Source organism: Perognathus longimembris, chromosome 17 (assembly GCF_023159225.1).
Source record: "Perognathus longimembris pacificus isolate PPM17 chromosome 17, ASM2315922v1, whole genome shotgun sequence".
NCBI classification, from domain to species: domain Eukaryota; kingdom Metazoa; phylum Chordata; class Mammalia; order Rodentia; family Heteromyidae; genus Perognathus; species Perognathus longimembris.
In genome coordinates this window covers 41,295,247-41,321,198 of record NC_063177.1, presented here as the reverse complement: position 1 = coordinate 41,321,198, position 25,952 = coordinate 41,295,247, and the positions used below count along the sequence as shown (strand labels likewise).

The 25,952-nt window shown below is 47.9% G+C and overlaps 1 protein-coding gene across 4 annotated transcripts in view; it reads left to right on the top strand.

Annotated features, from left to right (window-relative positions):
• Positions 1 to 3,428: 3,428 nt before the first annotated feature.
• Dcakd (dephospho-CoA kinase domain containing) overlaps positions 3,429 to 25,952 on the top strand; it is a 35,831-nt gene continuing 13,307 nt past the window's right edge. For 2 of the 4 annotated variants that reach the window (XM_048365052.1, XM_048365049.1), the window contains exons 1-3: positions 19,556 to 20,421; positions 21,299 to 21,499; positions 22,011 to 22,214. In XM_048365052.1, the coding sequence (XP_048221009.1) occupies positions 21,388 to 21,499; positions 22,011 to 22,214 (316 nt within the window). In that variant the 5' untranslated portion in view covers positions 19,556 to 20,421; positions 21,299 to 21,387. Of the gene's footprint in view, positions 3,538 to 19,555; positions 20,422 to 21,298; positions 21,500 to 22,010; positions 22,215 to 25,952 lie in introns of those variants that run through there. The other 2 variants (XM_048365051.1, XM_048365050.1) reach the window with 2 other exon arrangements.

Here is a 25,952-nt window from a genome sequence, read left to right as displayed (position 1 = left end):
CAGACCCTGCCCTGGGTTCACTCCACATGGTATCCAGGCTGACATTACAGTGTAGTACATGAGGCATCACAGGTGTAATAGGAGTCAAAAGGGTTCTAGAAAATGAGAATGCTGGAGGAAATGATGGCTGAATGGGCTTTGCTGGAAGAAAAGACCAACTGAAAAATCCAGTGGCCAGAGAAGGGGATGTTTTTGTAGCATGAATGATGCAAATGGAGACTGGAGTATAAGGAGCAATTTTTCTCTTTTTTTTTCTGGTATTGGGGTTTGAACTCAGGGTCTTGCTAGGCTTTGCCTGCTTGGCAGGTACTCTACCCCTTAAGTCACACTTCTAGCCCAGCTTTTTTGCTCATTATTTTGGAGATGGAGTCTCTTGGACTTTTCTGCCCATTTTGGCCTTGAACTGTAATCCTCTAGATCTTACCCTTCTGAATAGCTAGGATTAAAGATATGAGCTACCGACACTAGGAAGTGGGGAACATTTTTTATATTTATTTATTTTTAATTTTATTATCAAGGTGATGTACATAGGGGTTACAGTTACATAATGAGGTAGTGAGTACACCCTCCCTCATTTTTCTTTCCTTTCCCTAGCTCAGATAAACATATATACAATATCCAGTGTACCACAATCATATACAGTGACCACAGGGGGTATGCCATAGGGAATTCACCTAGTACATTAAACATAATGACAATAAGATCCTCCTGTTTCAATCTCTTGGAGTTCATTTTGCTTAGCCTCTTCTTATATAATCATATGTACATAGCTGTTGAGCTATTGTGATCCTCTGATAGGTGGAAGTGAGGAGCATTTTAAAAACAGATTAGATGGATGCTGGTGGCTCATGCCTGTAATCCTAGCTACTCAGGAGGCTGAGATCTGAGGATTATGATTTGAAGCCAGACAGCAGGAAAGTCTGTGAGATTCTTTTCTCCAATTAATCACCAGCAAACTGGAAGTGGAGCTGTGGCTCAAAGTGGTAGAGTGCTAGCCTTGAGCAAAAGAAGCTCAGGGCCAGTATCCAAGCCCTGAGTTCAAGTCCCAGGACTGGCAAAAAAAAAAAAACCACACACACACACACAAAAAAAAAAAAAATAAGGCATTTCCCTGGCTGGACCCAAACTTTCCATCTTCCTGCCTCACCCTTCAAAATGGTAGAATTACAGGTGTGCATGCCATCACTCCTGGCTCTGGAAGCTTTTTCTTTTTTTTTTTTGGCCAGTCCTGGGCCTTGGACTCCGGGCCTGAGCACTGTCCCTGGCTTCTTCCCACTCAAGGCTAGCACTCTGCCACTTGAGCCACAGCGCCGCTTCTGGCCGTTTTCTGTATATGTGGTGCTGGGGAATCGAACCTAGGGCCTCGTGTATCCGAGGCAGGCACTCTTGCCACTAGGCTATATCCCCAGCCCTCTGGAAGCTTTTAAATAAAGGATAAATATTAATAGCATTTGTGGAGTGGTATAATTGCATATTAATATTTATTTAAAATAAACACATGGAAACTACATTTAGTTTCAAGAACCAGGAGACAAAGGAGTCATTTCTAGTAGACTCATGGGTTGTTCATCAAACAAAACTTGAAGTGGCTGACTTACTTTAGGCATCAAGCTGGATACTAAGTACACTGAGGAGCCTGAGATGCAGGTCATTGTCAGGATGAATTGAAATCACTGTGTAAGCAGCTGGGCTGGAAGCAATGCAGAGTTTCTCATTACTCTTGTGAATAATGGAGAATATGTGTTTGAGCTGAAAAAGATCTTGATGGTATCATCTGGTAACTTCAAAGGCTAGGGAAGTGCCAAGGCTGAAGCCCTGAAGCAACCCTGAAGCCTCCCCTCCCCCCCCAATCACTCCAGGGCAGAGGTACAGCTGCTCTCAGCAGATTGGTTGGTTGTACAAGCATACCTAACAAGAAGGCAAGGTCCTTGTTTATACACCAATAGTTCCTACTATAAGGCAGTATCTGGAAAAAATAGGATCATCTGGAGAAGTTTCTATACAATATGCCCTAGGAAAGGTCAGATCATTTGTGAGAGCAGGGAAGGCAAGTTCCTACCCCTATTCCTATTATAGCCAGGCATAATTACTGGGATACATAATTTCCGTATCAGGGATACTGATGAGTATCCTTCTGATGTGTTAGGCCCCATGACTCAGAACTACAAGAGAGTACAGGACTGGACTTCAACGATAGTAAGAAGCTGTGTTGAAAGGCAGTGAGTTCTCAAACACTGAACACACATCCAAGCATAAACAGCTGAGATAATATGGAGGAAACGTCCATACTGTTGGGGATGTTTGAACCAAATGTCCCTTTGATCATAAAATAGTATTCTATGAGTTTCAGGCCAGTCTGTGCTATATAAGGAGATACTCTTAAAAAACAACAACAACAAGAAAATGCGTGTCTCTGATCATATAAAATAATATTTATCAAAGTCCAGGAAATGGAAAAAACAAACAAACAAAAAATAACTCTCTTTACTTGGTGATAGTAGTAATTAAAATTTCAGACACCAGGATCATCAGATACAGATGTTAGATTACTTCATTCTTCAACATATTGAATCTTAGCTGTGCCAAACACTGAGTATATTAGTGCTAAAAATAAATTCAAGCTGGGTGTTGGTGGCTCATGCCTGTAATCCTAGCTATTTAGGAGGCTGAGATCTGAGGATCATAGTTCAAAGCCAGATCCAGCAGGAAAATCCATGAGACTCTTTATCTCCAGTTAACCACTAGGAAACCAGAAGTGGCATTGTGTCTCAAAGTGGTAGGGTGCTGCTAGCCTTGAGCAAAAAGAATTCAGAGGCAGCACTGAGGCCTTGAGTTCAAGCCCCACATCCAACCAAAAAAAAAAAAATTCAATCCCTTAAAGGAAGTCAAGGGGAGAAATATAGTTTAGGGAGAAGGAAGGGAGACAGGCAGATGGAGTACCTACTATTTATGATGCTTCACACATATTTCCAATGCTTTCAACACTACACAGTAGTGATTATCCCCACTCTAAGGAGACAGGGTGAGAGAGGGCCTAAATATGGACAGAATATAAGCTTAAATGACTTCGTTTGAGATCGGTCAAATGATTAACCTCCAAGCACTTCTTGTGTAAAATGAGATTAATGAGAGTGTCCATCTTAAGGACTACAGAGTGCTCTCAAGGCCTGGCGAGCGAGAAGTGCTCGGTAAACTGCCCTAGCTACCACGTGACCAGCTTACAGCCCTAACTTGAAGACTTCCCAGCCTTCTCCCCGGCACACCAACAAAGAGCTAACTCCTCCGAAGCGCGACCCGGCCACGCCTACCTCATCCCTACCTCTCGGCCACGCCCACCCCATCCCTACCTCTCGGCCACGCCCACCTCATCCCTACCTCTCGGCCACGCCCCTGCGAGCCTCGGGCCCCGCCCCTTCCGCAGGCCGGATGTCCGGTTCGCGTGCTGGCTCCCGGTCCCCGCCCACCCCTGGAAGCCCGCTTGCGAGCGCGCTGCGGAGATTGGGCGAAGCCCCGCTGCGTGCGCTCGTCCGAGTCCCGGTACGTGGCGCCGGGTTGGCGGTGGCGGTGGGAGCGAGCGGGCCCGGGAGGCTGCGGGCCCGGCCCCGGGGCGGGAGCCGCACTGTTTCCCTCCGAGGTCCCCGCGCTGGGCAAGGCTGGAGGCCCGGCCTCAGGGCGCGCAGGACCGCTTCCCGGGTGCTCGGTGGGGCGAGGAGACCGTGGAGCGAGCCACCGCTTTCTTTATCATCGTCTTGACAGCCAGCCACCCGCGAGGCCAGGGGTTGATTGCAGTGGCACAGGTGTGAAAAAGGAGAAAAGTGTTCAAGTTGAAAGATGATGGCAACTTTGCATTCAAACAGTTTCAGGCCAAAACCGTTTGGCGTTAGAATCGTATAGTCAGACTTAAATTGATTTTTTTCCCTTTGTTCTAATCGAACCTCTGCTACTTCCATTTGTGTGACCTTCAGCCCCTTCGTGCCCTCGGTTTGCTCATCTGAAAAATGAGGATACCTACCCTGTAGCGTGCATGTCCAGTGCTTTGCCACTGCTGTTTTGCTGACTGTCTTTAGGCCCTTTGAGATCTTGTTTCTTCTGCCCTCCCTTTCTCTAGGGAGGCTAGTACAGTTTAGTTAGATTAGGCACGGGGGCGGCACCGATTTCCCAGTCATCCATTAGTAAAGAAGGCCTTACAAGAGTATAGAAAGCTTGAGGCCAGGCTGGACTACATGGCAAGAACCTATCTCAAGAAACCAAAAAAAAAAAAAAAAAAATTAAGAAAAAAAATTTGAACAGTACTGGTGTTTGAACACAGGGTCTTTCACTATACAGGCATTCTACCACTTGAGCCCACACCTCTACTTCCAGCTTTTTGGTGTTTAATTGGAAATAAGAATCACATGGAGGGGCTGGGGATATGGCCTAGTGGCAAGAGTGCCTGCCTCATATACATGGGGCCCTGGGTTCGATTCCCCAGCACCACATATACAGAAAATGGCCAGAAGTGGAGCTGTGGCTCAAGTGGCAGAGTGCTAGCCTTGAGCAAAAAGAAGCCAGGGACAGCGCTCAGGCCCTGAGTCCAAGCCCCAGGACTGACCAAAAAAAAAAAAAAGAATTACGTGGACTTTCCTGCCCAGGCTAGCAATCCTCAGATCTCACCCTGCTAAGTAGCTAGGATTATTAGGATGAGCTTCTGGTGCCCAGCTAGTTATTTTTTATTTTCTCATGTTTTTACCCTGGTTAGTCCAGGACTGCCATTTCCTCCCTCTCTAGGTACTAAACATCACAGGCTACTAAGCATAGAGTCTCGATAACTTACTGCCCAGGCTGGCCATGATCCTTATGATTCTAGCTGAGATTACACATGTGAACTACCATACCCAGAGAACTAAAGTATAAAACAAAAAAATATGGGGCTGTGAATATGGCCTAGTGGTAGAGTGCTTGCCTCATATATATGAAGCCCTGTGTTCGATTCCTCAGCACCACATATATAGAAAAAGCCAGAGGTGGGCTGGGAATATGGCCTAGCGGCAAGAGTGCTTGCCTCCTACACATGAAGCTCTCGGTTCGATTCCCCAGCACCACATATATGGAAAACGGCCAGAAGGGGCGCTGTGGCTCAGGTGGCAGAGTGCTAGCCTTGAGCCGGAAGAAGCCAGGGACAGTGCTCAGGCCCTGAGTCCAAGGCCCAGGACTGGTCAAAAAAAAAAGAAAAGAAAAAGCCAGAGGTGGCGCTGTGGCTCAAGTGGTAGAATGCTAGCCTTGAGCAAAAAGAAGCCAGGGACAGTGCTCAGGCCCTGAGTTCAAGCCCCAGCACTAGCCAAAAAAAAACAAACCAAAAAATTACTAGAAAAAAATATGAAGCCAACCACCAGTGGCTCACACCTGTAATACTAGCTACTTAGGAGGCTGAGCCAGCCGGGAAAGTTCCTGAGAGACTCTTTTCTCTAATTAACCACCAGAAAACCAGAAGTGGTACTGTGGCTCAAGTGATAGAGCACTAGCCTTGAGATGAAGAGCTCAGTGACAGCGACCAGGCCCAGAGTTCAAGCTCCAAGACCACCACCACCAACAACAAATATGTAATACAGGTGGGAACTTAATTTTAAGTGGTAGAGCACCAACCTAGAAAACTGAAGGCTATGTTCAAACCCTAGTATCACAAATATGCATGTGTGTATATTCACTTATTTATATTCTACAGTTATGTACATATATGTATATGTGGTAGTCTGTGTGTGTATGTATGACCTCTAGTCTCCAGAGGAGGCATTGACATCTCTGGTGTTGTTTGCTTTCAGAGTTTTCAAACAGCTCTCCGTTAGTTATGATGAAATTATCACCTGATTGAACCCAGTGCCACTTCTAGCTTTTTCTATTTATTTGGTATTGAGGATTTGAATCCAGGGCTTCATGCATGCTAGGCAAGCACTCTACCACTAAGCCACATTCCCAGCCCTGTTGTGTGGTTTTTGTTTTGTTTTTTTGCCAGTCCCGGGCCTTGGACTTAGGGCTTGTGCATTTGTCCCTGACTTCTTTTTGCTCAAGGCTAGTACTCTGCCACTTGAGCCACAGTGCCACTTCTGGCCTTTTGTATATATGTGGTGCTGGAGAATCGGAACCCAGGGCTTCATGTATACGAGGCAAGCACTCTTGCCCTAGGCCATACATATTCCCAGGCTCCCGGCCCCCCCCCCCCAACGTTGTGTGTTTTAAAACACAAAAGGAAGGTGGTATGTTTTGTTTTGTTGCCGCAATGAGAGTGCTGCTTTCTCCTAAATGAGTAGATTTGGTGTAGTAAAGAGTGCTGGCCTAGGAAATAAGGTTAGATCTGTTTGATGAATAGAGGTAGGCCCATTGAGGTAGTTTTGTTCTAGCAGAGCTCTTGGTCTGCAGATCAGCAAGTTTTCCTGGAGAGACTTTTTTTTTTTTTTTTTTTGCCAGTCCTGGGCCTTGAACTCAGGGCCTGGGCACTGTCCCTGAGCTTCTGATTTTGCTCAAGGCTAGCACTCTACCATTTGAGCCGCAGCACAACTTTCAGCTTTTTCTGTTTATGTGGTACTGAGGAAGGGGACCCAGGGCTTCGTGCATGTTAGCCAAGCACTCTGCCACTAAGCCACATTCCTAGACCCCAAGTTTCTTTTTGCTCAAGGCTAGCACTCTACCACTTGAGCCAGAGCGCCACTTCCGGCTTTTTTTGTGTGTGTATGTGGTACTGAGGAATCGAACCTAGGGTTTCAGGCATGCTAGGCAAGCACCCTACCACTAAGCCACATTTCCAGCCCCACTTTTTTTTTTTCCTTTCTTTCCATTTTTGGTGCTGGAGATCCAACCAGGATATTGTAGTTGCTAGGCAAGTGCTTTGCAACTGAGCGACATCCCAGCCCCTGGAGAGAGATTTAAAGGGTTTCAGAGCCTCTCTGGAGGCTTCTACTATAAGAAAAAAAAATAGGGCTGATAGCTAAGGGCAGTTAAGTAGTGATTTAGTTTTGTTTTGAAACCATGCAGCCAGTACATTTTTTTGATTGACAGCTAATTTTTTTTCTATGAAACTTTCAATATTTGTAATGTCTATGATTCTTTATAAATATTGACTTTTTTTTGTCAGTTGTAGGACTTGAATTCAGCGCCTGGATGCTGTCCCTGAGCTTTTTTTTTTTTTTTTTTTTTTTTTTTTGGCCAGTCGTGGGCCTTGGACTCAGGGCCTGAACACTGTCCCTGGCTTCTTTTTGCTCAAGGCTAGCACTCTGCCACTTGAGCCACAGCGCCGCTTCTGGCCGTTTTCTATATATGTGGTGCTGGGGAATCGAACCTAGGGCCTCGTGTATCCGAGGCAGGCACTCTTGCCACTAGGCTATATCCCCAGCCCACTGCTTTTTTTTTTTTTGCTCAAGGCTGGCACTTTACCACTTTGAGCCTCAGTGCCACTTCCCATTTTCTGGTGGTTAATCAGAGATAAGAGTCTCAGGGACTTTCCCTCCCTGGCTGGCTTGCAAGCATGGTCCTTAGATCTTAGCCTCTTGAGTAGCTAGGCTTATAGGCGTGAGCCACTGGTGCCCAGCTTCCTTAAGACTTTAAAAAGAAAAATGAGCTAGTTTTTAACCCAGTAGTGGAAATCTCACATCCTCCTTTTTTCCATTTATTTATTTTTAAAGTCTTAATATGTAGCTTTAGCTACATGTTCTTCCTGCCTTAGCTCCCCCAGTGGTGGGATTAGAGACATGCACTACCATGCCCAACCCTTTTTCTTCCTTAAACTCCTACTCTGTTTCATTAAAGAAAGTTTTTTTCCTACTATAAGATTTTTTTTTTTTTTTGCCAGTCCTGGAGCTTGGACTCAGGGCCTGAGCACTGTCCCTGGCTTCTTTTTGCTCAAGGTGAGCCCTCTACCACTTGAGCCACAGCGCCACTTCTGACCATTTTCTATATATGTGGTGCTGGGGAATCGAACCCAGGGCTTCATGTATACAAGGCAAGCACTCTTGCCACTAGGCCATATTCCCAGCCCCCTACTATAAGATTTTGTGCTTGAGTATCTTTGATTTTTCATTCTGCTTTTCTGCTGCAAAAGTGCCTATAAAATTAAACCATTAAAAATTGTTTTTTATTTTTTTATTTTTATTTTTATTTTTTGGCCAGTCCTGGGGCTTGGACTCAGGGCCTGAGCACTGTCCCTGGCTTCTTTTTGCTCAAGGCTAGCACTCTGCCACTTGAGCCACTGCGCCACTTCTGGCCATTTTCTGTATATGTGGTGCTAGGGAATCGAACCCAGGGCCTCATGTATATGAGGCAGGCACTCTTGCCACTAGGCCATATCCCCAGCCCCTAAACCATTAAAAATTGTGTGTCATCATAGTATTATATATTTCTTTTTGGATTGAGTTTTTGTGGATTCTAAGTATACTGAAAGTATACTGATTAAAACAACTGTTAGTTTTGATAATTTTATGAAGTGCTTTTTTGTGGGTTTTTTTTTAGCCAGTCCTGGGGCTTGAACTCAGGGCCTGAGCACTGTCCTTGGCTTCTTTTTGCTCAAGGCTAGCACTCTGCCATTTGAGCCACAATGCCACTTCTGGCTTTTTCTGTTTATGTGGTGCTGAGGAATCATGCATTGTGCATGCTAGGCAAGCACTCTACCGCTAAGCTACATTCCCAGCCCTGAAGTTTTATTTAATAAGCTGGCAGAGCTTTTTTCTTCTTTTAGTTCATGTATCCTTGCATATTAGAAGCTGAGGGTGTTGCTCAGTGGCAGAGAGCTTTCTTAGTTATGTGTGAGACCATAAGTTAGCTCCTAAACAACACACACACACACACACACACACACACAGAAAAAGCAGCTCATTTGTGTGTGATTGTGTGTGTTAGTAATGGAACTTGAACTCAGGGCCTTAGCACTGTCCATTTGCTTTTTCAGCCAAATCTAGAGCTCTACCACTGGAGCCACAGCTTCACTTTTAGCTTTTTGGTGCTTAATTGGAAATAAGATTCTTAAAGACATTCCTACCTAGACTATCTTTGAACCTGGATCCTCAGATCTCAGCCTTCTGAGTAGATAGGATTACAGGCATAAGCCACCAACACTCAGACTCAGGTCAGTTTTTTCTTGTGCCGGTCCTGGGACTTGAACTCAGGGCCTGAGTGCTGTCCCTGAGCTTTTTTTGGTTAAGACTCTACCATTTGAGCCAGAGTGCCACTTCCAGCCTTTTCTGTTTATGTGGTGCTGAGGAATTGAACCCAGGGCTTTATGCATGCTAGGCAAGCACTCTACCACTAAGCCACATTCCCCCCCTCCCTGAGCTTTTTTGCTCTAGTCTGCCCTCTGCCCCCACAGCTCCACTTGTGGCCTTTTTTTGCAGTTAGAAATAAGAATCTCATAGGCTTTCTTACATGGGTTGGCTTCAGTCTTTGATCCTCAGATCACAGCCTCCTGAGTAGATAGGACAATAAGCATGAGCTACTAGCACCCAACCTAAAGCTCCTTTTTTTTTTTTTTTGCCAGTCCTGGGCCTTGAACTCAGGCCTGAGCCTGTCCCTGGCTTCCTTTTGCCCAAGGCTAGCACTCTGCCACTTGAGCCACAGCACCACTTCTGGTTGTTTTCCATATATGTGGTGCTGGGGAATCGAACCCAGGGCTTCATGTGTGGGAGGCAAGCACTCTACCACTAGGCCATATTCCCAGCCCTAATGATTCTTTTATGATCCTCTGTTGGGGTTTAAACAATTCAGATCCCTGAGCCTGCTAGGTAGCTGCTCTACTGCTGAGCACCTTCAGCCAGTTTTTTTTTTAATTTAATTTATTTATTAATTGAACACAATTTTTTTGACAAGATGTTGTGCAAAAAGGGTACAGTTACATAGTAGGGCAGTGTGTACATTTCTTGTGATATCTTATGCCCTGTTTTTCTATCCCTTCTCTAGGTCAGGTAGACATATATACAATATACAATGTATCAAGAACATATACAGTAGCCACGTGGCCACGCCCAAGAAAGTTCGCCTAGGGCTTTAAATGTAATGTGGACATTAGACAATATGTCGACAGTAGTCTTATATGAACGTACATACATAGCTTTTGAGCTATTGTATTCCCCTGAGAGGTCAATTTTTGACCTTTTATGTTGAGTAATTGTTTCAGCCAGTTTTTGTGCTGATACTGATCTTGAGATGGGTCTCATTTCCTGCCTGTGCATAGGTCTGGACTCTGATCTGCTTGTTTTAGGCACGTCTTAGTGGCTGGAGTGACAGGTGTGTACCAGCATACCCAACTACTTCCACTGACTTCTTCCACTGGGCTTTTCTGCCCAGTGCTAGCCTGGAACCCTGATCCTCCTGAGTTTGGCTTCCCATTTAACAAGGATGCCAGGCATGGGCCACCTAATCCAGCTATGGGTTGAGAAAGGGTTTCAAGAACTTTTCTATCTTGACTCTCCTTGAATCACAGTCTTGTTCTTAGCCTCCCAAATATCTGTCATTACAGGTGTGAATCACCAGTGCCTTTAACTGTGTGTGTGTGTATGTGTGTGTATGTGTGAGAGAGAGAGAGAGAGAGAGAGAGAGAGAGAGAGAGAGAGAGAATATGCAACATTTATTACAAAGCCAAGAAGATACAAATGTCTCAGGGTAGGATACAGTCACAGCACCTCAAATGCAGGACGAGATACGAGCACAGACCCATAGGGGCTCCGGCTCCCCCACAGATGGTGTTTGGCCTCTGCCAGTCTGTGTACATTTGAGGAAAACCAAGGTGGCCGGGAGTTGCCCCAAGGGGTGTTCTGCTGACCTCTTGGAGGTGGAGTTGGGATCAGAGCTTACACTTTGTTTTCTTGTGCTTCTAGATGTCCTGGGCTCAGCTAGAGATGAGGAAGAGGAATGGAGGGCTATTGGCCTTTGGGAAGCCTAAGGTCTGTGCTTGTCAGATGCTGCAGGAGTGGGGGGATTCTATCCTTCCACTTTAGGCTCCAAATGAGGCATTCCCTCCAGTCTTGCTAGTAAGGGTTCCTGGGCCAGGATGGGGCAGGAAGGGGGTGAAGCGCTCACAATGTCAAAGCCACAGAGAGACTTTCAGAGGCCGGTGTCCCGTGGCCTGAATCTTCTCCTTTACAAGATAAATGAACAAAGGCCACACAGGAAAAGAAGCCTTTAACTTTTTAGGGCAAAGTTAGGCTATCACTTGCCTCTGTCAGGCAAGGATTTATTACATAGTATGTATGGGCAGTCATATTCTCAGCTTACAAACTGACATTCTGAGTTTGTGGTACTTAGGATTTTTGTACCATGGTACAGTGCAGCTTAGTAAGATTGGACATGAGCAGGTGGTTAGGCCTTTGTCTGAAAGAGGAGATGATTGAGCTGGTAAAGCAGAGGCTGCATCACCCACTCCCCTTGGGAACTGCTGTGGGAACCAAGTTGGAAATTTATTCCTCCTATACTGTGCCTTTATACTCCTTGCAAAGTCTTTAGGCTTTCCTCAGAGATTCTTGCTCCCCAGTGTGAAGTCAACCTGAGGGCATATATATAAATTACTTTTTTGAGCTAAGTTCCTCCTGTAGCCCTGAAGTCTGTGGAGGACTCTGCAAAGATTGGCTTGTGTGGTGAGATGGGAGCTCCTACAGGGCTTTGAGCAGGGGCTGACCTGAGCTGACTTGCATTCTCAAAGATCACAGGAACTGCTGTATTAGAAACAGTTCGGTAGCAAAAGTGGCAGCAAGGAGATGACCTAGAAGCTACTTCAGTGATCTAGAAGCAAGATGACAGGAACCCAGGGGTGTTGGGGTGGGAAAGTAGAGGCAGGGGCACTGGTGGGCTGGATATTAAGGGTTTGGGGGTGTTATGTATGTGTGTGTGTGCGTGTGCTCTTGTACACACAATGGTGCTGGGGCTTGAGCTCGGAGGATTAGGCTCAGGGCCTGGGTGCTCCACTACCAGCTTTATTGGGTGGTTAATTAATGGTGACTCTCATGGACTTTCCTGTTTGGGCTGCCTTTGAACTGAGATCCTCAGATTTCAGCCTCCTAAATAGCTAGAATTACAAGCATGAGCCACTAGCACCTGGCTGTAAGAGTTTGTCTTGTTTTGCCATTTTTGCATATGGAATTTGAACTCGGGGCCTTGTGTTTACTAGGCATGTGCTCTACCACTTGAACCACACCTTCAGCAGGTAGATTGGATAAAGGATGTGATGAGAGTGGATTAAGGAAATAAGAGAATGCATTGAATTTTTTGGCATAAGCAAGTGGTTTTTTGTGTGTTGGTTTTCATTCTTTGAGACTCTCACCATGTTGCCCGTCTGGCATCAGACTCCTGCCTCAGCCTCCTGAGTGGCTGGGACTACAAGTGCCCATCACTGTGCCTCCTTGGGGCCTGGGCAAGAGGAAGGATAGAGATGCTGTTTAAGGAGAGTAAACCACAGTGATTGTGACATCACACACTGAATTGGGAAGACAGGTGACTATGACCTCTGTTACCTCATTTAATCTTGACAAGACCCCTGTGAACAGTCATTGCTAATCCTATCTTTTGTTTGTTTTTTTTTGCTCAAGGAAACAGCAGTTCTAAATGATGAAGAAAATTGCCCAAGGCCACAAAAGTAGTTAGTGACAGAGCTGAGATCCATCCAAAGTCCTGGTAACTGCAAAGCTTCTGAAAGTGACCTTTCCTGTGACCGGCATAGTTAGTATCCAGTCCAAACACACACTCCCCTGCCCACTCACAGACATTCCCCAAAGTGATGCTTTATGGCTGTGCAGAATGCCCCATGGAAAGCAGACGTGCTAGCTAGGGGAGGAAGGAGAGGGGACTGACCCAGCCACCCCCTCTTGCTTTTCCCTCTAGGTAACTGGCAGCTAGAAAAGGTGGTGACTTAATAGGCCCAGCAGGGAAGAGAACTTGGACTGAGAAGTTTAAATGGCAACCCTTCACCAATAATGAAAGATTAGGAGTGGGGAAACTGTATAAAAATAGCACTTAATAGTTAACTGGAAAACAATATATTTTTGCAACCATTGGCTCCATGAGAAAATAATTGGGTCCCAAGGCGGGAATAACTCGTTTTCTTGAATGATTATATTGATCATTGGAGGAAAGTAGATATGTCCCCTTTGGAAAGCAATTCAAAGGAGAAACGGCCGGCCGGCCAGGCTTGTCCAGTGTGACACCCTGGGAGCTGCAGAGGAAGAAGCAAGCTGCAAGCTAATGAGCAGCCAGGTCCTGGCCCGGTGCAGCAGGTTGGGGGCTGTTGATTGGGAGATGTGAAGCAATAGAACTTGTTTCCCACTTAATGTCCTCAGCTCTCCCAAGGGAGGAAAGAGAATCAGAGCAACAGCTCCTGTTCTAATTAACCCATTGAGTGCTTTGTGTCCCCCCCCTTTTTGTGTCCCCTCCCCGAGCAGTCATTTATTAGCATATTCTAATGGCCAAAAAGTAGACTGGGAGGCCACTGACAGGATAATGTGATGGCAATGTTTCCCCCTCCTCTGAACTGATGTCTAGGCTGGAGCTTGGACTTCTTTGGTCATTCACTCTTTAGGGACTTACTAAAACTGCCAGTCACTCTGAGTTCTAGTAGGGAACACAGGGATGAGGGCCTGATGTGCCTGCACTATTCTAAGCACTCTACATGTATCAGCCTATAACAACTCTTCAGAGCAACTGAGAGAAGTCGATAACATCACCTCCATTTTTTTCCACATGAAGAAGGTGGATCAAAGAAAGGTTAAATAAGCTGGGCACCCATGGTTTATGCCTTTAATCCTAGCTATTCAGGAGGCTGAGATCTGAAGAGTGCAGTTCAAAGCCAGCCTAGGCAGAAAAGTCTTTGAGACTCTTTATCTCCAGATAACCACCAAAAAACCCGAAGTGGCACTGTGACTCAAAGTGGTAGAGCGCTAGCCTTGAGTGAAGAAGCTCAAGGATGGCTCCCAAGCCTTGAGTTCATGCCCCATGACCAACAAAAAAAAGAAAGAAAGGTTAAATAATTTGAGCTCAAGTGATCACCTGCCTTGTAAGCACAAGGCCCTGAGTTTACACTGCAGTGAGAAACTTGGATATGATGCAAGATTCTAGAGACAGGTACAAATCAGACATGTTTTGTGGCCTCATGGAATTTGTTTTATTTAACACTTAAAAAGTCACACAGAGACAAGTGCACGGGTAGGAGGGAGAGAAAGTAAATAAGAGTAGTGCCAGGGGCCTGATGTGGGTCGGGGTTCAGAGGGGGCTGCTCTGAAAGGGCTGTGACCTGCTCCCTTGCTGCCTACAGGCAGCCCTGGCTGCGAGAGCCAGGTCCCTCATTCTAAACAACCCTGCTTCCACCACCACACACACTGGATGTGTTGTTTATGCCCCTCCTCCCACTGCCACCTCCCACTCCAGAGGGGGAGCTTCATGTGGGCTGGCACTCTTGTTTGCCCAGGGCCTGGGTTGGTTGACAGAATAGGTACAAGCAAGATGAGAGGAGTAGAGGTGTGGCTCAGGCAGGGTGCTTGCCCAGCAATGCTAGGCCCTGAGTTCAAATCCCGGGACTACCAAAATCCAGCAGAAAGAAATCACTCAGGAGGTCAATGCTGTGGCAGAGAGAATAGCATGCTGGGAAATTTGGGGCTAGGAAAGAGCCAGCACCTTCAGGGCCTGGGAGGGCCAGGGTGATTGATGAGCATGGGGCATGGACAGGGGTGCTTGAGGGGGATCACACAGCACCTGAAAACCTCTGTGAGGGACCAAAAGAGGAAAAAGAAGGCAGTGAGGGTTATTGGCTGGCTGTTGTTTTTGTTGGCTGTTGTTATTTTTCTGTACTTGGATTTGAACTTAGGACCCCAAACCTGATTCTACTACTTGAGTCACACTTCTGGCCCTTTTTTGCTTAAGCTGTTTTTCAGCTCATGTTTTTGCCCAAGGATGCCCTTGGAATGTGATCCTTCTATTCATGCCCCCACGTAGATGGGACCACACACCAGCATGTGTGGCTTATTGGTTGAAATGGAACTTGCTAACTTTTGCTGGAGCTAGCCTTGAAACATTATCCTCTTGATCTCTTGTCACCTTAGTAGCTGGGATTAAAAAATGTATGCCACTTGGGCTGGGGATATGGCCTAGTGGCAGGAGTGCTTGCATCGTATACATGAGGCCCTGGGTTCAATTCCCCAGCACCACATATACAGAAAATGGCCAGAAGTGGCGCTGTGGCTCAAGTGGCAGAGTGCTAGCCTTGAGCCAAAAGAAGCCAGGGACAGTGCTCAGGCTGAGTCCAAGCCCCAGGACTGGCCAAAAAAAAAAAAAAAAAGTATGCCACTGTATCCTCAGTAGTGAAGGAGTAGTGAAGGTCCTAAGCAAGGGAATAGCATGATAAATGACCTTTTTTTTTTTTTTTTGCCAGTCCTGGGCCTTGGACTCAGGGCCTGAGCACTGTCCCTGGCTTCTTTTTGCTCAAGGCTAGCACTCTGCCACTTGAGCCACAGCGCCACTTCTGGCCGCTTTCTGTATATGTGGTACTGAGGAATTGAACCCAGGGTCTCATGTATACAAGGCAAGCACTCTTGCCACTAGGCCATATCCCCAGCCCTGGATGACCATTTGAGCTGTGAGCCCTTCTGTCTGGGAGAGAAGAATGGCAGAGACCAGAGAGTCAGGCCCCGAGGCTGCAGTGTGGGGCTGTGTAGAGAAGCAGCAGTGGGGCTTTGTGTGGGGGTGAGACAGCCCACTATCATTTTTCTCTAAGAGAAACATGGCCAGCGGAGTTTTAAGGGAGGCAGTTCTTCTCAAGTGTCCTTTCTTTGTCGTCTCTGGGAAGTTAGGAGAAGGTCGGTGAGACAAGCCCACCATTTATGGAACAGGATAGAATTCCATCCTCCTAGCCAGGCACCAGTGGCTCATGTATGTAATGCTAGCTACTCAGGAGGCTGAGATCTGAGGATCACAGTTCAAAGCCAGTCTAGGCAGGAAAGTGTGAGAGTCTTATCTCCAATAAACTCAGAAAAAGTGGGAAGTGGCACTGTGGCTGAAGTGGTAAAGCACTGGCCTTGAACATAAAGAAGTTCAAGGATAGTGCCCCAGGACTGGCACAAAAAAAGAAAAAAAGAATTCCATCCTCCTCTTACACTTGCAGACACTGGCTCTCTACCTTGAAGTCCCTGCTACCTTTCCTCTCCACTCTGTGCCTTTCCACTGTCATGGAGAATTGGAGTGCGGGGAGGGCGAGGGTGAGCGTTGAGATGTGACTCCCTTGAGATCAAAGTTTCACTATATTCCAGCTTGCATTTTCCTGCATTGAGCATTAACTTCTCTCTGGCCAAGTTCTGCCAATAGCCTTTGGTGTGCAGGACGAGTCCCAGACATCACTGCCACAGCATTCCTTGGTTCACAGGTGAACATTTATTAACGGCATCGGGAGAAGAAGAGTCTGTGAACTTCACAGCCTCTCCCAGTAGCTGCCGCTGCCCTGACGCTAGGAGCCCAGCCTCGTTCACATGTGGAGGCTGAGACCTAGAGAAAGCAAGGCAAGGACTTTGGTGCTCTACTATTTCTCATTTGTGGAGCACTGACCACCATGAGCCAGGCTGGTGAGACAGCTCCTTGCAGTTGTGTGGCAGAGTTCAGAGACTAGCCTCTTAGCTGCGGCTGACAACTTTGCCTCTTAGCAACAGCTTCTAGCCTGATTCTGATCAGTCAGGCAGATGTACAGCCTGCTCTCTGGACCCTTTGGCGGTTTCATAGAAGATTCAGACCATAGCCAGGATTAGCAGTGGCTGTGAGATTTATTACCAGAACTGGTGCGGCTCTGGGTGAGATCTTCCAAAGAGAAGAGGCCTGTGGGTAGCAGGTTCATGATGCTGTTTCAAAGAAAGAACTTTAGGCCAGGTCAAGGTAGAAACTAAGAAGTTCATTAGGAAAGGGAAGGAAGGGTAGAACACTCAAAAAAAAAAAAAAAAGTGGGGCTGGGAATATGGCCTAGTGGCAAGAGTGCTTGCCTCGTATACATGAAGCCATGGGTTCGATTCCTCAGCACCACATGTATAGAAAACGGCCAGAGGTGGTTCTGTGGCTCAAGTGGTAGAGTGCTAGCCTTGAGCAAAAAGAAGCCAGGGACAGTGCTCAGGCCCTGAGTTCAAGCCCCAGGACTGGCAAAAAAAAAAAAGGTGTGGGCACATGTAGTAAGAGGCATGTAAGCTGGACACCAGTGGCTCACGCCTGCAGTCTGCAGTTCTAGCTACTCAGGAGGCTGAGACCTAAGGACTGTAGTTCAAAGCCAGCCCTGGCAGGAAAGCCCATGAAACTTAACTACAAAAAGCTGGAAGTGGTGCTATGGCTCAAGTGGTAGAGTGCTAGCCTTGAGCACAAAATCTCAGGGATAGCATCTAGGCCCATAGTTCAAGCCCCAGGACTGGCATCAAAAAGAAAAAAAAAAGAGGCACCTGAATGCTCTCATGTACCCAAGGGAATTTATGTGAAAAAGTGAGCTGTGGCTTTTTTTGTAAATTCATCTTGGGATAAGTGCTGCCATTTGTTCTGGAAACCTGGCACATTCAGCTCTTCTTGCTGGTACACAGATTTTGGTTGGTCAGCCTACGACATTTGGGTCATTGTGGCAGAAATGTCTTTTTTTTCCTTGAGTACCCTTTAAACAAAGGATAGCTTTCACCTGATGCTTCTTTTAAGCCAGGAGCTTAAGCTCCGTAAGATCACTTTCACCTCTTTGTAAACACTTCTCTGATCACAGAAGTCATTTTACCAAATGTCTTTCCCTTGGATAAGTCTGTCTTTAAGATATTCTTGGTCATTTCTCATCATGTGGTAATCATTTGGGCAATCAGTCAAGATCAAGAGGGAGAGAACTTCTTCTTCTTCTTCTTCTTTTTTTTTTTAACCATATGTAGCAGTTTAGAGAGGGATTGTGCAGCTTCAAGTAAAAGAAGTCCTGCCCATGTGCTTTCGGTGGAGCTATCCGCTGATAGAATGTTTGTCTCTGGATTCCTGGCTTCTGTTTCTCGTGCCTCATTTTCCCTGACTTATCCTGCAATCTGTCCTTCTGCTGGGTGAGAGGTGGCGTGGAATGAGGGAAAGGGATCGGATTGTGGAGAATGATGACTTCCTTCAGAGCAGGAAGAACAGAGGGTCATGAACGTAGGTTCTTGACTTATCCGTGTGTGCCTGGGGGAGCTGCTGGCAGGTTTGAGTGGGACTTGAAGAAGGCATGGCAAGCCTCCCTTTCTCCCTTGCTAGGCCTTGAGAGGAGCATGGGTTCTTGCTTTGCCATGGCTCTTTCTTCCTTTTTTTTTTTTTTGCCAGTCCTCAGGCTTGAACTCAGGGCTTGAACACTGTCCCTGGCTTTTCTTTGCTCAAGGCTAGCACTCTGTCAACTTGAGCCACAGCGCCACTTCTGGCCTTTTCTATATAAGTGTTGCTGAGGAATCCAACCTAGGGCTTCATGTATAGGAGGCAAGCACTCTACCACTAGGCCATATTCCCAGCCCTTGCTGTGGCTCTTTTTCTTGCCCACAACAGATCTGGGGGCAGCAAGGGTGGCAGGGGCTCCCATAGCAGCTGGCCCGGGTGAACACAGCCTGACAGCTCCCACTCCTGTCAGTGTGCTCTGTTCCTCCCAGCTGTTCTCATTTGTTCCTGTCTCCAGTTTCCCCATGGTTGAGACCAAGGTCATCGCAGCCATGGCTGCCAAGCACGGAGAGGCTCGGTCAACAGTTGGTGAAGGAATGAGCCACTGAGGGGCTTACTGGACAGAAGCAGCTGGAGCTCAGCCTCTTCAAGCCAGCAGGCCAGACCCTCCCCAGGCACACACTTGCCTATCCCCCTGGCCTTCCTCACAGAGGCCAACCACCCATCTGTTCCCACAGATGGCCATCCAAGACACCAAGAAGAGAAAGGAAGCGATTCATTAGGTTACCCTGAGAGCCTACAGTTTACATTGGGGTGCTTAAGCTCTTGCTCCCATTCTGTAAAAGAAAACACTGCAGTATTTATCTGCCTAGATAGGTGATCCAAGTTACAGAGCACTTGCCTAGCAAACACAAGATCCCTAAACCACAGAAAGAATGAATAGAAAGGAAGAAGGAAAACACTTCTCTTCGGTTCTGAATTTATCTGCTTCCTGATAGGTTCACCTTTCTTACTTTGTCTTCTAAGTCTAGGTTAACTATTCCTTCCCAGAGTACATTAAAGACCAGAGTCTGCACAAGTATGCTAATAACCAGAGCCTTGGCAGGTCCCTAACCCTCTGCTCACTCCATATAACTGTGAGTAAAGAGTTAGGATCTAGTTCACTGGGTCTCAGGAGGGGTCTGGCATCTATGTACAGGTGGATTGGGCTCTGCTTGCTAGACCAGGTGGTCTTCCTGGCCACTTCAGCTCAGCCTGGCAAAGAGGTGACAGAAGTTTGCCTCAATGACAAGAGATCAGGGCCCTGTCCTTTGCCTTCTCACCAGACCTGACCTTTCCCACTTCTGCCCCTCCAGACTGGCCTGCAGCAGCAGAATAGCTTGCTTCATTGACAGCAGCACTGGCTCAGAGAGCCAGACACCAGTGGCTCCTAACTTTAATCTCAGTTACTCAGGAGGCTGAGATCTGGAGGGCACTGTTTGAGGCTAGCCTGGGCAGAAAAGCCCACTAGACTCCATCTCCAAAATAACCCACCAAAAGCAGGGCTGGAGGAATGGCTTGTAATAAAGCACCACCCTAGCAAATTAGCAAATGTAAGTTCAATCCCCAGTATTCTCCATTAAAAAGGAAAAAAAAAACCCACTGGTGCTATATTCTTTGTTACAGATATTCAGATAAAAGGCCCAACTTTTCAGTACTGGGGTTTGAACTCAGAACCTTGCACTTGCTGGCTGGGCTCTCTGCCGTTTAAACCATACTCTAGACCTACTTTTTGCTTTAGTTGGTCTCTGGATGAGGAGAGTGGTCGATACTCTCTCTGCCCTGAGCCCCTGGGTGAGAATTAGCCTAAGCAGGTTTAAACTTCAGGCTGGTTCCCTGCAGTCCCCAGGCACACACCCACTCAGCCCATATGTGAGCAGCCGCCTCCCCTGTGCTTTGGTTTGTCATCAGGGGAGGCAAACTCATCTCAGGCTAAGCCTGAGCGGAGTATAATTAGGACAGCAAATCCACTGTTTAACAAATAGGTCCTATGGCAGATTTCAAAGGCCTAGGGAAATGACTTGATGCTGAAGGAAGGACGATTTGATAAAATTGCTTCCAGCCAGGGCATGAAGTCTTAAGACATGGTTTGCTGCAGAAAATGCAGCATGACCATTGTGAGGCCGCTGAGGTGGTAGGAGTGGGCATGATTTTGTCAGTTTCTTTGTTTTCATGTGCCTCACAATATTAGCCTTCCCTTTACCCTAATCACCAGCCTCAATTCCACCCAGGCATCAGTTGCTTGTGCCAGCAGGAGCAAGCAAGCCAAGTGTTCATGAGGTAAGCTGAGTTCAAGCTTCAGTATTGCCCCACCCCACCCCCACCCCCCCCAAAAAAACAAACTAACAGCCAAGAATAAAGAAGATCTAGGCATCTGGACTTTATTTTGATTCTTCCTGACTGCAGGAAGTCCATCTTTTTTTCCCCCTCACTGAACCAGTGTCCCAGACTAGAGGGAAAGTCTGTGGAGATCTGAGGGTGTCTTGGGTTCACTGCAAATTGACAATATCACTTTCCTGTAGGAAGTCTGCCAGCAATGGAGCCTGCTCCTTCCAGTGAGCATTCTGCCTAACAGCCCCAACCGTGTCCTACCTGCTGAATTGAATTGGTCCTTCCTTCCCTCCTCCCTTCCTTCCTCCCTTCCTCCCTCCCTCCCTCCCTTCCTTCTTTCCTTCCTTCCTTCCTTCCTTCCTTCCTTCCTTCCTTCCTTCCTTCTTTCCTTCCTTCTTTCCTTCCTTCCTTCCTTCCTTCCTTCCTTCCTTCCTTCCTTCCTTCCTTCCTTCCTTCCTTCCTCCCTCCCTCCCTCCCTCCCTCCCTCCCTCCCTCCCTCCTCCCTCCCTCCTTTCTTTCCTTTTTACCCTTTTCTCTCTTCTCCCCCCCCCCCCCCAGTATCTCTTTTCCCCTATTGTTACTCTTTTTCTTTCCTTTCTTTCTTTTGGTGATAATGCATTTGGAACTTGCTAGGCAAGCCACTCTATCACATGAACCAGCCCTGTATCTGTGCTTCTTAACAAATACTAGAGCATTTCCTCTTCACAAACAGCAGAGTTCTCTAAGCCTAGAGTTGGGCCCTGCCTGCTGAGTCTCCCTTTCCTTTCTCTTCCTCCCCCAATCCTGTAGCAGCCCAAGGATGACCAGGCCTATCTGCTTTTATCAGCAGGTCCTTCTGGCAAAGATCTTCTCACCAGTCATTCCCTGGCTCCTGGCCCCCTGTCTGGCTGAACTTCCTTCCTCTTTCCTGGGAAGATGTTCCTGGTGGGCCTGACGGGAGGCATTGCCTCAGGCAAGAGCTCTGTGATCCAGGTGTTCCAGCAGCTGGGCTGTGCAGTGATTGACGTGGATGTCATTGCCAGGCATGGTGAGTTGGAGGGGAGATGGGCTTGCACACAGAAGCTTGCCCGCATTACCTTTCTTCCATTGGTTTCCTCCTTTTTGTTAGTCTTCTTGAGGCCTTGAAGGAGACAAAGGCTTTGTTGTTGGCCCTGGTCTGAATTCCTGTCTGCCCCAGCTTGCCTGCTCACCTACTCTTTTTTTTTTTGCCAGTCCTGGGGCTTGAACTCAGGGCCTAGGCTCTGTCCCTGAACCTCTCTGTGCTCAAGGCTAGCACTTGAGCCCCAGCACTGCTTCCAGCTTTTTCTGTTTGTATGGTACTGAGGAATGACACCCAGGGTTTCATGTATGCTAGGAAAGCGCTTTACCACTGAGCCATATTCCCAGGAATGTTATGTTTATTCACTTGGCTCCATCAAGCCTGAGGGATATGCTCTTTCTTGACTGTCTCTCCCCTCCCCCCCCGTTTTGTTTCTGCCCCACTGAAAGAAGCAACCTTGGGGTCCCCCATCATTTTGCCTCTTCTTGTCTTACCACAGTTGTCCAGCCCGGGTACCCTGCTCACCAGCGCATTGTGGAGGCCTTCGGCACTGAGGTGTTACTGGAGGATGGCAATATCAATCGCAAGGTCTTAGGGGACCTGATCTTCAACCAGCCTGACCAGCGCCAGCTGCTCAACTCCATCACTCACCCTGAGATCCACAAGGAAATGGTGAAGGAGACCTTCAAGTACTTCCTCCGGGGTGAGACCTTGGGCACAGTTGGCAAGGGTGGGCCTGGGAATATGGCTTAGTGGTAAAAGTGCTCGCCTTGCATGCATGAAGCCCTGGGTTCGATTCCTCAGCACCACATATATAGAAAAAGCCGGAAGTGGCGCTGTGGCTCAAGTGGTAGAGTGCTAGCCTTGAGCAAATAGAAGCCAGGGACAGTGCTCAAGCCCTGAGTCCAAGGCCCAGGACTGGCAAAACAAAACAAAACAAAACAAAAAAAACCCAAACAGTTGGCAAGGGTGCCAAGCCCCTGCAGGGCTGGGGCTTTTTCCTCTGTGAAGGGTGGAGCCAGGGAGGGAGAGCTGGTCATCTAGGCTTCTGAGTTCACACTGCTTATTGGCACTTCCCTCTGTGCAGAGTCCCGTGCCACGCCCTAGAGGAAGCAAGCCCAAGTCCCTCACATCTCAGGAAGTTGACAGTTTAATGAGAAGAGACACGTGAGACTTTTGAGCTGCTATCCCTAGGAAGTAAGGACTAATGGTAGCTGATGAATAATGCAGATGCAGAACCTGCAGTCATGTCCTGGCCCTGACAGTTTCTAGCTATGTCAGTTGGTCGAATGGCTTGTTTCCTCAGCTGCACTGTTGGGAAAATGCCAACCTTGAAAAGCTGTAGGAAGATGGTATTCATGTCAGTGACTTGATTGCCCCACAAATAGAAAGCATAGTCAGTTGGTTTTGATGCTGGCCAGGGGGGGAACTCAGGAGAGGAGAGGAATTCATCCTCTGGGACTAGGCCTCCATAGAGGCGGTCAGCCTGGAAGGTCCAGGGCAGCCAGGGATGTGGCAAGATGGAAAAGAAGAGTGTTGGAAAAGCAAGGGTCCTTGGTCAGGTGGCAATAACCTTCACTGTGTTCTGTAAGACAATAGTAGGCAGGGGTGACCTGACAACCTTCTAGGATGGAGTGAGACACCAGAAGGAAGGGCAGAAACTAGCCTGGAGCCCTGGAGATCTTCCCTATGGTCCTCCAGCTTGGGCTTTTGAGTTGAAGGCCTGGCTGCCACTGTCAGGATGGAGAGGCCTCAGTTCCTGGAGGGATATGGAGCTGCCTTTTACGTTTTCTTCAGGCCTTTGCATTGTGACTATGGCCGATAGCCACGATAGTGGGGAACCTCCCTACCTCATGCCCCTCTTGCCAATGACTCGCTTTCCAGAGAGGGTGATTTAACCAACCTCCACTCATTCCCCCTGCCTTTCTGTTTCCATAGCTCTGGCTGGGGCTGGAGTTGGCTCCCAGCATCTGTGTCTCTGGACCGACTCATGCTGTCTGTCCCAATGGCCCATTGCAGCCCCATCCCTTCCTCCTCTCTCAAAAGGAGCCTGCATTTTCTGCCTTTGTCCTCCACCCGTGTCTGCCAGTCCCCCTCCTGCCTCTGTGCACTAGCGAAGCCTTCTGCCTCTCATTCCTGCCCTTTGCATCTGCTCCCAGGCCAGTTACAAGTACATCTGCAGGGCTGCAAGGCGCCAGTGGCTCCCCTGTTCTGAAATTAAGCATTGGATAATGTCACCCGCTCCAGAGCTCTCCCACTGTGTCACCCACCCAGTCTCCCCACCTCCCCAACCACCACCGTTAAATAAAAGCCAGAGAGCTCTTTTCAGCTCGATAAGGTGAAAAATGGGGACAACAGCTGTGGCTTCCATAGTCCCAGCTTTTCCCTGATGAGTATAACAAATACAACTGTCAAAGTTGGTATAATCAAACGTCAGATAAGATCACCAGCTGTTGGGGAGGTCTCTGCGTGGGCCTGCGGATGTCTTAATAGAGTCAGGATGGTTTGCAGGGCTTATCAAACAGGAGGGATGTGACAGCTGAATAGCCCTTTGCCGGTGAACCAAAGAGCTGGCCACCGGTTCCCGAGAGAGACCCAGGAGAAAGGGCAGTGAGAGGCGAGGCGACGGGAGCCGAGAGCAGGAGAGGAAGATAAGAGGCCCAGAGAGAATCTGCTCTTTTCTCTTGCTCTGAGCTGAGGAGGATGCGTTAGGGGGTGGGGGAACATGCACTGGTGGGCCTCCTTCCTCCCGGGAACAATAGCAATCATAAGTATCATTTAGGAGGTGCTCAGTGAGGGGCTAAGTGGCAATATACGCTCATCCCAAGCTCAGTTCATCTTTGCCGTGGCCCTGTGAAGTAGGTATTGCTTGTTGCACAGATGAGGTTTGCTACGCGCCCTGTGTGGGGGGACATGGGGGCCACCAACTGAGGATGCAGGTAGAACCGTGCTCTCAACCCCTCATTCAACTTCAGGCTTCATTTGGGCTTTCTGAGCCACAGGTCCTGGGGAGCAGGAGCACCAGCAACTCAGGTTGTCACCCCCTAGCCCCCCCTCCGCATCATACTTAGAGCACTGGTTTCCTATGACACCTCTGACATGTGTGGTTCTGTGGTTGGAGTGAGACACTGCCCCTCTTCTCTTCTCTCTCCTCGCTTTATCCACTCTGGGAGATGAAGGAAAGCAGAAGCAGGCAGCCTGGGGACTCAGCACTCCTAGTAGCCCTGGGTGCTGCCTCTCCCTGGCCTGGCTTGTGCTGGGGGGGCTGGCAGTGCTGGCCTAGAGGGAGTGCTGTTTGTTGGAACTTCTGCTTCTAACGCAAGAAACAACTTCTTTTTGGTGCTGCCGCTGGCCCTGTTCTGTTGGCTTCATAGTGAGCTGCAGAGATAGCTCCAGGACTCTTCTGCAGGGGCCTAGGTCTGGGCTCTGGAGAGAACCTACCTTTTGGGGAGTTTTAAGCAAAGACAGAACAGAATAGGGTAGAAAGATCCCACCTACCCTCAGAAACTCTCCTACAACCCCTTACTATGTCATGCTCCTACTCAGAACTACTTGTGTGTGTAACAATAGTGGGATTTGAATTCAGGGCCTGGACACTGTCCCTTATTATTTTTTTCCCCCTCAAGATTAGCACTTTACCAATTGAGCTAGAACTCTATTTCTGTTTAATTGGAGGTAAGAGCCTCAAACTTTCCTGCCCCGGTTAACTTTGAACCAATAATCCTTGGCTCTCAGACTCCTGAGTAGCTAAGATTACAGGCGTGAGCCACCAGTGCCCGGCTTTAAAAACAACTTTTGAGGTTTTGAAGAACAAGAGGAAATAAACCCTCTGTGCTTGCCCTGACCCGCCTGGTCAGCTTCACTGCACTGTGTGAGGCCACCACTTAGGCACAGGGGACCTCCTGGGACCCTCCCTGCTCCTCGGTGCTGCAGCTGCTCATTCCTGGACTCCTCACCTTGACCTTGTTTCAAGTATCAAGGCTCGGGGCTGGGGATATGGCCTAGTGGCAAGAGTGCCTGCCTCATATACATGAGGCCCTGGGTTCGATTCCCCAGCACCACATATACAGAAAATGGCCAGAAGTGGCTCTGTGGCTCAAGTGGCAGAGTGCTAGCCTTGAGCGGAAAGAAGCCAGGGACAGTGCTCAGGCCCTGAGTCCAAGCCCCAGGACTGGCCAAAAAAAAAAAAAAAAAAGTATCAAGGCTCTCCCTCGCTTATCAAGACTAGTACGATGCCAACCTTTCTAGAAAGTCTTCCCTGGACAGGCAGCCATAAGTGATTTTTCTGTAACATTCTGCTCTGAGTGGCATTGGAACTGGATGCCATCCAGGGTCTATCTGCCCTTGGAATGTGTCCCCTCTGCTGTCTCCTCTAGCTGGTCAGGACCAGTCACATACAGGCTCCTCTGGTATGCTTGCAGAATTGAACACAAGCATTTTC